Source organism: Argentina silus (genome assembly GCF_951799395.1).
Source record: "Argentina silus genome assembly, chromosome: 22".
Classification (NCBI taxonomy): domain Eukaryota; kingdom Metazoa; phylum Chordata; class Actinopteri; order Argentiniformes; family Argentinidae; genus Argentina; species Argentina silus.
The window spans coordinates 8840419-8851681 of record NC_139676.1 but is presented as its reverse complement, the minus strand read 5'-3'; the positions used below and the strand labels follow the sequence as shown (position 1 = coordinate 8851681).

General features: G+C 46.2%; 1 protein-coding gene across 1 annotated transcript; it reads right to left on the bottom strand.

Moving 5' to 3' along the window:
* Window positions 1-7671: 7671 nt before the first annotated feature.
* On the bottom strand, window positions 7672-10836 carry caly (calcyon neuron-specific vesicular protein; the record flags this gene model as incomplete). Its single annotated transcript, XM_083694398.1, has 4 exons — window positions 10702-10836; window positions 10168-10290; window positions 9873-9986; window positions 7672-7905 (listed from the first exon to the last, which is right to left on the bottom strand). The coding sequence occupies exons 1-4, from the start codon at window positions 10828-10830 to the stop codon at window positions 7672-7674; spliced, it is 600 nt and encodes a 199-aa protein (XP_083550524.1). The 5' UTR covers window positions 10831-10836.
* Window positions 10837-11263: the final 427 nt, after the last annotated feature.

Here is an 11263-nt window from a genome sequence, read left to right as displayed (position 1 = left end):
CAAGGTCCAAATAACTCTTGTTTAAAAAGATGAAAAGTTTTTTATTACACAAACAAACTTGATCTTGGACAGTAGGTCCTCATAATATAAAAAAATGTTTTTAACCAGTATTTATGATAATCTACCTTTATTTCCATGAATCTACTGTATATAGGAAGCCTTCATAATCTGCAACAAACTCATACTGTATGCCTGTGCATTTATAACTCAGTGAGTCCCCACCCCCAAAACAAATACCTCTTAATTATAAGCAATTGCCCCTCTTCCCCCCAACGACCGCTGTCTGTGGCACATGAAAGCCAGTGGTAATTGTATGAGTTTGTGTGTGGGGATAAAATGTGACGAGGTAGTAAAAAAACTGAAAATGGAAGGCTCTCATTGAAAACAATGACTTCCTTCCTCTAGCGACGCTGGAAAAAGTACCATTTGGCATCGATTAGGAAAGACGCACATTTAGGGGAGGTGGAGGGTGGGGGGTGGGTGGGGGGGGGGGGGGGGGGGGTGGGGGGTGGAGGGCGGAGGGGGGGAGGGGGGGGTTAGGCGACCACAGGGGTTACACACATGTATCTGTAGCCGCGACACTTCAAGCCCCCTCTAATTTAGACGTCTAAGAATTCGCTGTATGTGTTCCCACATGCCAGCAAGTCTCAATCAAACTGTAAATTCTAGATGGCGCAGGGCAGTGATCAGTCCTATGGGCACGATCCCCCCATTTGTAAGTCATTAAAATATTTTCTAACTGACATATTAATTAGAGAGCTCTGCAGTCGCGGCCCGTCGGCTGCACACGTTGAACATAGAGTAATGTAGTTCAGTGTGCTAAGTACAAATATAACTCTATGAGTATAATGTACATGTACAAATAGCTTTTTAGGATTAGGCTAAGATGTCATGTATTTTCTCAAACAGAATGTTGCTTTGTATTACATTTGCAGGAACATGTTTTTTTTTTTTTATGTGCTGTTTGGTGTAATGAGTTTTAGTAAGGGTTTTTGTAATAAAGGTGGTCAATGGTCCTAGTGTGTAGTGGAAGATGAAAAGGTGAAAATAAACAAGGCCTTATAGACAGTAACACATTTTTAATCACCTCAGAGGAAAACCAAATGGCCTCCTTGTCTGTAGATCTTCCTTCCTTTCACTCCTTATCTGTATGCATCCAGTCATTTTTCTTGGCCCTGAGGGACCATTTTCACTGCAATAATTTCATTCCAATCCCCTGTAGCATTTGTAAAATGTTTACTATGAGGACTCTGAGCTTCTTTGGTAAAGCCAACATTCGCTACAGGCCTTTGAGTCAATTTGATATGTATAAATATATCCATTTCATTATGGAACACAGTCAAATATTTGTTTCAGTGGTTTTCCCCCCATATAATGTAAATTGCTGCAAGCTGTTGCACTTGGAAAATGTTTGCTCATAATGCTATTCTTCTTCACATAAATCACGGCTAAATGTTGCATTTAAATGACTACAGACAGACAATTTATCCTTGGCTCTCTTCCCCTCGGAAAAGCCTTATAAGAACAGGGTCGCTTCACAGTTCAACAGCAACTGTCACTATTTGTTGACAGTTGTTCATCATCTCTTTTGTATTGTACTCATTAAGAAATCTATTTCTCTTCTGGTTGTGACCACTGTCAAATGAATTGAGGGGTGAAAACATGCTAAGAATTAAGCCACTGTTGGACAATGCGTGGTTGACACAGAGAAGCTTCTCATACATTGAGCTTGAGACTGAGATTCATACCGTCCCTATTACAGAGCTTCCTGCTCAACAGACACACCCATAAATATCGATACAACTTTTATTTGATGTGATAATATGCATTTTACGGCTCTCTTTAACTCTACAATGTGACTACTTGAGTCCTGCATTCCATCCTATTTATATAACCAGAACCAGAAGTAGAACCCTGGGAATACCAATTCCAATGCATAGTGACAGTTTCAACCCCCTCCATAAATGAAGGCTGATCTCCTATGATCCACACTATGCTTCAATCGACATATATAGCATGAGAATCAAGCAGCGAAATTCTAGTTTCTCTCTCTTACCAAAAAACACCGTCACATGGCGCTCTGAGGCGGCAGCCCCTGCCTTCAGGATCCTTGTCAGTTGTTCTAACTTTGTCTCTGTAGGGTTCTGTCCTGTACCGGTTCTCCTGGATCGTAAGCCGGTAAACTCGGCCCGCGGGGCCCGGCCCTCAGTGGCCCCGTCCTGGGGTCTGCGCTGCCTGTCTGCCCCAGCCGCCAGCGGGGACATCAAATCTTGCGGTGAAGGATCCGGGACGAGCCTACGGCCCTCAGAGGGGTACCTCGGCTGCTCAAATTGAATCTGCAAAAGATTCTCAGCCATTGTTGAAGGAAAATGGATGCACTTGTGTACGGATGCCAAGTGTTTATCATTTAAAAAAACAAAAAACAGTTATGTTTGGATATTACTGTACAGCCCTGATCATGGCTTTCATCATAATGCTACACATACTGTATAGACACATAGTCTATGTGTGCACATTTTTCATAAACATAAATATTACATATTTTATCTTGTGATGCTAAACGGGGCCGAAGAATTCTCCAACAAACCAAACCCTTTGAGGTCCTTCATGATGACTTTCATTAAAGGGGAATTACCGTAAAGTCCTCCCCAGTATCGCCTGACTGTATCTGTGTTTGTTTACATGCATGGGGCACATCAGACCGCCTGCTTTGATGTGTACAGTACACCGACTTTAATCGTTTAAGACGTGTTTGATGTCATACAGTAGATCTCTACTCAGACCAGAGTTGCATGAAACATGTTTTTTTTCTATCTTCTAGTGTGGTTAATCTTCACCTGAGGAACTCGATATTTCCATATATCGAATTTCTGATGCATCACGCTTTATATATATCGCTGACCGAAAGCGGTCTGCAGATGTGTAAGTCGATAATTTATCCCGTATTACCACTAAGCTTGCCAAGTCATAGATTCAATGGATCGCCATTAATCACGTCATGACCTCCCTCTCAACCGGACCCGCTGAAACACCATTCATCCCCATTTGCCATACAGCTCCGCCGGGCCGATAATTGGCAAAGCAAAGCACAGATTAAACCCAATTTGGATGTTTTCAGCTTGAAGCTTTGCAGGCAGGCAGGCAGGCAGGCAGTTGTGCTGGAGCTGAGCTGGGGTTCATTCTGCCTCTTCTCTTGTCTGAGGCTTCGCCGGGCAGGGACCGCAGAGTCTAAATCAAACCAGCCTGTGTTAGTGTGTGTGTGAGAGAGAGAGAGAGAGTGTATGTGTGTGCATGTGTGCGCACATAAGTGTGCAAGTGTGTGTACGATCCTCTGCGTGCACAGTATGTGTGTGTGAGTGTGTGTGTGTGTGTGTGTGTGTTAGCCGTTCACTGACATGCCATCGCTAATGGAAACCAACTCCCCGACGTTCAACATTCATTTGTCTCATTAGCCTATTAGGCCAAAGTTTAATTGCAGGATGTCGTAAAATGATTTGGTCTATGACTAATGACAATATTTCTGCTCCAATATAGCTGGAACAAAGCAGAGTGGGTTGTTTGTGTCTTTGATGGTTCATCTCAGCTGCAGCTTTGGGCCTACCTCCATGGGTCTGACAACCGTTTACTCAGACTCTGAGGCATTAGGGTATCTCACGACAGGATAACAAACTAATGAGCAATTTCATGGCTGTTGAGTCATTTTAAAAGGCCGTCTTGTCGATCTGACTGCAACTTAGCGCACTGTGACGAATCCAATAGCGGCTATTGTGGCTACTTGTTAGAAACAAGGTAGAACAGGAGGGAAACGGAGATACAACACAACGCCAATGGCGTGTTGGTTCAAGTCATCACAATGAGTTAAATAAATCCTATCCTCAAAATCCATAATCGACTTAACTTCTGTGATGAAAATGCCAGGGGAGCCAAATATCACTGTTGCTACAGGTTGAAGGTCACGTAGAATTCACCACGGTCGGGAGAGAGAAGAAGAGAATACAGCGAGGCCTCTGCCAAAGTGAATTCCTCGCCGCAGCCCTAGGAGATGACCTCTAGATGGCAGTGTACCTCATAAACCCCGACTGTAACACTAACTCATTTCAGTGGAGCCTAATTACAAAAGTCTGCTCCTCTGTATTGTACCCTCTTTATGTGCTCCTTCCTCGTCTCATAAGTGCAATGAAACTAGATAACAATGCTGCGGAACTCATGATAAGTTATGATAAGTTCCCCCCCCCCCCCCCCCCCCCCCCCCCACCCCCCAAGCCGATAGGGATCAGCAGCGCGGCACAGTGGGCTTGTATAGTGTTTCTCTCATCAAAGAGGGTCTGAATGGGAGTGAATGGAGGATGATGTGTGTTCGCGACTCTGCTTAGCGGAGGCATTCCCATCTGGCGCCAGAGTAGAGGAAACCCACTGAGACACACAACAACACACACAGACATGGGGTCAACCTCCAATCCCCCCCCCACCCCCCCCCACCCCCCATCCCCTACTTCACTGCTGCCTCTCGTCTGCTCTCCTCCCTCCCTCCCTCCCTCCCTCTCTCCCACCCTCTCTCTCTCTCTCTCTCTCTTTCTTTCTCTCTCTTGCTCTGACTCCTCCGACTGTCTCCGTCCTCTCCTTCTCTCTCTCTCCCTCTCTCCTTCTCTCTCTCTCCTTCTCTCTCTCCTTTCCTCTATCTCACCTGCCCTCTATCCTGTGTGCTATCTTCCTTCGCTCAAACTGTCTCTCCTTCGCACTCCTCCCTCTGTCGCTTCTCTATTCTCGTCCTTTGCTCACACTTTCTCCTCATTCCCTACCCACCTTCTCTCACCTTCTCTCTCTCTCTCTCTCTCTCACCTTCTCTCTCTCTCACCCTCTCTCTCTCTCTCTCTCTCTCTCTCTCTCTCTCTCTCACCCTCTCTCTTTCCCTCTCTTGTCGGTCTTTGTTTAACTTCTTCTCCATTGTCTAATTATCTTTTTCTTTTCAATCTGTTCTCATTTTATATTCAGGATTGTCTCACATACGTAGGCGTCTTAACACCTCCCGTCTGATCAGCCTGGGAGAGAGAGAGAGAGAGAGAGAGAGGGAGAGAGAGAGAGAGAGAGAGAGGGAGAGAGAGAGAGAGAGAGAGAGAGAGAGAGAGAGAGAGAGCAGTTACATCATTCCCCCCCTCTTCTCACACATTCACTCCATTTGAGTGACATCAGAATCCAGAGGAATTTGATTATGGTGACTGTTAATGGCTAAACGACTCTTGGCACTGCCTCCTCAATCTCCTGGGGAATGTGGGGGGTGGGTGGGGGGTGGGGGGGGGGGGGGGGGGTGGGTGGGGGGGGCCTCCAAACAGTCAGGACAAATTAAAAGCCAACCTGCTATTTTACTGTTAAGATCTGTTGATGTTGTAAAGGAGGAAAATGAGGCGAGCGGCCTTTACGTGACTACCCTGGCTGATTTTATGTGATTTTCCCCGGCCTACAATCTAAGCCTTTTTGGCACAACATGCTATGCCTTGACCAAGCATGGGGTCTGTAAATGCCCTAATAAATACTTTTTAGCACTTTTCTTAGTTCCATGCCCTAGGCCAACAGCTTCCAAAGTATGTCACTCAGCAACTGCAGAGAGAGAAAAAAAAAAATCCATAGCCTAAACTGGGCGTAATGTCGATTTAATTAACAAGCGTAGCTAAGCCCAGGCGAATATACGCACATGCACACAGTCACACTCACATACGCATGCATGCACGCACGCACACAGACACACACACACACACACACACACACACACACATACACACTTACATCCACACATCTCTGGGCTTAAAGCGGTGGTGTGAAAATATGTGAGTGTAAATGAGATGCAGACAGCTTCACAGCAGTGAGCCTAACAGAGAGGGGGAAATATATTGAGAGAGAGAGAGAGAGAGAGAGAGAGAGAGAAAGTGTGAGTGTGAGAGAGAGAAAGAGAGAGAGAGAGAGGATATGGTTTGGCTCAGATTTGAATATGGTTTGAAGAAAAGAGGCAAGTCATGTTTTGCATTCTATGCATACCAGTCATCTTTTGGAAATTTTGGACATTTTCACAGTGCTTTTTTTTGCCGCAGTTGTTTTAGGAAAATGACTTTTCCAAAATGATAGCCTTCACCTAAGGTAAACATTTTTTTACTGTAAGTCTACGGAAAAAGAATTGTGACCAATCTGCTTCACATTGAACCTATAATGGACGATGAAGCAAAACAAAACAAAACAACTGCCAGATTATGAATGAGAAAGCTTAACACATGGGTCTTTATTTATGTTTCATCTTGATGACATCAGAGCAGATGGGTCTGACATAAATGTTGGCACTAAGAACATGACAAGGAATACAAGCTGTGAGATGACATCATACGATGCCATCACCATATTCATATTTACAGTTTGAAACACGGTAAAAATGTCGCTTTTTCACCAAAAACCAAACCAAAGAAATTTCAAAATAAATTGCCAAATAAATATAAGTATATAAATAGGTAGCTAAAATAAATACTAGTAAAACACAAAGACAGAGGTTAATCTAGGTAGTACACTGTTAATATGAAATATTATGTACCTGCATGAGTCGAAAACAGCTGCTACTTCAATACATTCATCGAAAAGAAATTCATGACACAACCCATTTGATTATCATACACCAACAATATATACGATTGATAATGCATATCGATCCTTGTACCCAAATTGTTAATGATTGTAACTGGCTGGTAAAAACGAGTATGATAAACAGCATGACGAACCATATTCTCCAATGAGGTTACACAACGTGAGATATGTGCTTCGCCTAAACGGATACTCTGAATGAAAAATGTACTCAAACCTGTTTTCTGTTCTATGATACACATTTCAAGTTTTTTTCCTTTTGAGCACGGGTCGATTATACCTAAATCTAACACTAAACATTGTGGCACAAACCTTCACCAATGTTGATACTGGACATTCTGTTGAGATTAAAACACAGCCCTGATAATGGGGTGGTGACGAGACGACTGAGTGAGAATGTCAGTGGATGTTATTATGTTCAGTTCTCCCCTCACACGCACATACCTCACTCCTCGTCTGCTCCCTCACCTCTATTCACACACACACACACACACACACACGCACACACACACACACACACACACATACACACACACACACACACACACACACAGAACTGTCAAGCATGCACGCACGCACGCACGCATGCACGCACATACACAGGTCATGTACACACACACACACACACACACACACACACACACACACACACACACACACAGACACACACACACTCACACACACACACACACACACACAGAACCGTCAAGCATGCAGGCACGCACGCACGCACGCACGCACACACACAGGTCATGTACACACACACACACACACACACACACACACACACAATGTAGAATGCACAAGACGGGGCCCTCATCAAGTCATAGATTAATATTACTGCAGATCAGGCACATTCGCAGACACCAACTGTACATGTACAGGACCAAACATCTTACAGTGTCAACCACAATAACTCATGTTCAACTATCTCAAAACACCGTAGCTTTCTCTGTACACTGTATCGCCAGTGCTAACACCCCCCTTTCTAACCCTTCCTTCTGGGGTCCCCCTCCATCCATCCCTCCATCCATCCACCCATCCCTCCATCCCTCACTCCTTTGAGTGACTGGCCTCCTCTTTGGCCCTCTGGGCCTCCTTCAGGGCGTTGATGACGGGTAACCAAGGCGACGGCAGCTCTGGCCCCGCCCTCCGGGCCTGGTTGAGGTGTCCGAGGGCGGCGTAGAGGCTGCCGGTGCCTCCGGCCACGCCGGCGCTGACGTGGGCGTCCGTGTCCTGCTGCTCCGTGTAGTACATCTCCAGGGCTGCCGGGGTGCAGTGCTTATGCTGGGGGGACAGGAGGGTGGAGGGTAGGGTTAGTGAGGGGGTAGGTAGGGGGGCAGGAGGGTGGAGGGTAGGGTTAGTGAGGGGGTAGGTAGGGGGGCAGGAGGGTGGAGGGTAGGGTTAGTGAGGGGGTAGGTAGGGGGGCAGGAAGGTGGAGTGTAGGGTTAGTGAGGGGGTAGGTAGGGGGGCAGGAGGGTGGAGGGTAGGGATAGTGAGGGGGTAGGTAGGGAGGCAGGAGGGTGGAGGGTAGGGTTAGGGGGGACAGGAGGGTGGAGGGTAGGGTTAGTGAGGGGGTAGGTAGGGGGGACAGGAGGGTGGAGGGTAGGGTTAGTGAGGGGGTAGGTAGGGAGGCAGGAGGGTGGAGGGTAGGGTTAGTGATAGGGCAAGTAGAGGAACAGGAGGGTGGAGGTTCGGGGGCTGATGATGAGTTAGGGGGACAGGAAGGTGGAGGTTCGGGGGTTGATGATGGGATAGATAGGGGATCAAGTGGATGGAGGTTAGGGTTAATCATGGAGAATGCTTATGATCAATGGGAGGTAGGTACAGTAGATGCTGATGATGATGATGATGATGATGATGATGATGATGATGGTCTTCCAGTCAAGTAGTGAAATGGTGATTCATTTTTATCAGACCATAGGATGTCAGAGCTTCAGCATCCTGCTTAAAGGGGCAATCTGTAATTGGTACATCTATTTTTTTTTTTACTTTTGTCATTGATTCTTGAAGAATATAACTTACAAATGCTTCATCTTCGTCCAACTATCTTACCACATCAGAACCCCCAAAATACACGCTTGTTTAACAACATTCTTTGCAAACAATGTCATTGTATACAAACACTGTGTAGATTTAAAACATGGTTAAAACTATCATTTTGATCTCATGGGTAGTCAGTCATGGCATCCATAGCTCCATCTATAATTTTGAGAGCGGTAAAGATTTTCCAGCCCCATCCCTCAGCTATTTAGAAAAAAAGTGGCAGGGAGACCGCTTTGTTATTGTTTAAATCCCAAATTCCCATTTTAATATGTCAGAGGCCTATACTTACTTTGTCTCATTAGATATGATACACGAGTTTCAGTTCATAAAGAAAGAAATGCTGTGCACTGTAAGGGGGAAAAAAGCTATCTCCACTTCCAGTTCAATCAATCTCTCCATGAGAACAGCTGCTTAAAGTGTGTCTCCTGGACAGTGTTGGCCTCCTGAACGTACCCCCGAGGGGAGAAATCAACGACAGACTAGCTAACCTCCCCTTATTGTGAGAAGCCAGCTCACAAATATGGAGTGTACGCGCTCCAAATGAAGACTGTGAACGCCACCCTCAATTTTCGCTCCTCTTTTCATGTCTCCCAAAAAACACATTAGCGGAAAAACGCTGAGAGCAACACTGTAACCGTCGACATCAAAAGCATTCGCCGGAAGGCCCCCCTCTTCCCTCCTCCCCACCTCCTCCTCTTAAGCCTTTAATCACAGTTTAGTCACGCTCAAGCCCTAATTAAAGACTCCTCCGATTCACAGGAGGCGGGCGTCCCAATCTCTGCCTGACCAAAAAAGAGGCCTCCTTTTTTTTTTTCTCTCTCTCTTTTTTAAAGATAGCTCTTTAAGCAACCGGCGTGGAGATGCCTGAGAGAACGCAACGCTTCCAATGTGTCACTGGGAGATAATAGGTCAATGTTGCGGAGACGGGCGGGAGAATCCTTTTGAAATTCTCCGGCGTGTGTGAGAATGTGCTGTAAACAAAATGTCAGCCCAGACAGTACAGTATGTAAGTACCCTTGAAGCGGGTGCATTAGGCGGTAATTGTGACTGGATGATAAGCACTGTGGCCTTTCAAAAGCTGCAGGAGCTTGTTTTTCTCTGCACTGCATAATTTGCCTGTGTTGGACTGTTTGTGTGCGTGTGTGTGTGTGTGTGTGTGTGTGTGTGTGTGTGTGTGTGTGTGCGTGTGTGTGTGTGTGTATGCTCACCTTGAGAACGAAGCCCTCTGGGCAGGTAAGCTGGTCAAACCACAGAGCCTTGTACATGACCAGGAGAAGAAGGCAAGCCAGGAATGCAAGAGTGATGAGGATCAGGCCTGTAAGCTGGGACACACATACACACACATACGCACAGACGCACACACGCACACACACACACACACACACACACACACACACACACACACACACACACACAGAGAACCGTCAAGTCATGGACCACAGCCATAACAGCCTGCAAAGTACTAACTCAATAACGGCACAACTTATCCCTGATAAGAATTACCTTGACCTTCTCAGATACGTCGTCGTAGAGGTTTATGTTCAGTTTCTTGATTCCGGGCACGTACAACTTCTTTTTCTTCTTCTGCTGCTGCAGCTGGTACTCTGTGGTCGTCTTCACGATTACCTGCAGGAGGAGCAGCATAGACGCTTGTATTCTCGGATCGCTGGTCTGGAACTGCGCTGCCTTATCATTAAACAGCACAGTGTTTCTCTGGGAGTATTCTAATACGTATTGTAAAAGGTTGTTTGGCGGTGTGGGTTGACACTGGAGTACCCTGTGGCCTCGGGATAACAAGGAAAGCAAGGCAACGAACAGCAGTGGGAATTCAGGCTGTTTTGTCCAGAGGTGTGATACCCCGATACGTGGTATTGAACATGTGTAATAGAATCATGTTGACATGGCTCTCGCAGATGACACACACACTCACACACACACACACACTCACACACACACACACACACACACACACACACACACACACACACACACACACACACACACACACACACACACACACACACGTGAGTTACTTACCTTGTCTGGAAATGGCTGTTGGAGCTGATTCACCTCCAGAGGCGTAATGAGGGGGATGTTATCAAAGCCATCGTCCATAGATAGCTCCTTGTCCAGCTTATCAGCCAGGTTGCTGCCCAGCTTCACCATGTCTGCCTGCCTGTTCTGTCTGTAGGACCTGCATAGAGACAGCGGTGGATAAAACACTGGGTAACACAGCTCAGACAAGCTCAGTCACTGGTGATAGTTTTCACTGCGTGATCAGAGGGCAGTCGAGAGGGAGTAGTAGCTCGACTAATGTCGCTCTGGAGGTGAAGGTAATGTTAGCATTGATTATGATTACTACGCTGAGAGTGTTTTTCAAATGGCCCTGAGGGAAAGTTTGTCCTTGTGTGCTATCGAGGGGCTCTTTGTGAAGAGAGAGAGATGTTGTTAAGAACACTACAGTGGCCTATCCTTTATGAGGTGTCTAGGTGTGTGTGTGTGTGTGTGTGTGTGTGTGTGTATGTGTGCGCATGCATGCGTGCGTGCGTGCGTGTGTATGTGTGCGCGTGCGTGCGTGCGTGTGTGCGTGCACAATGTT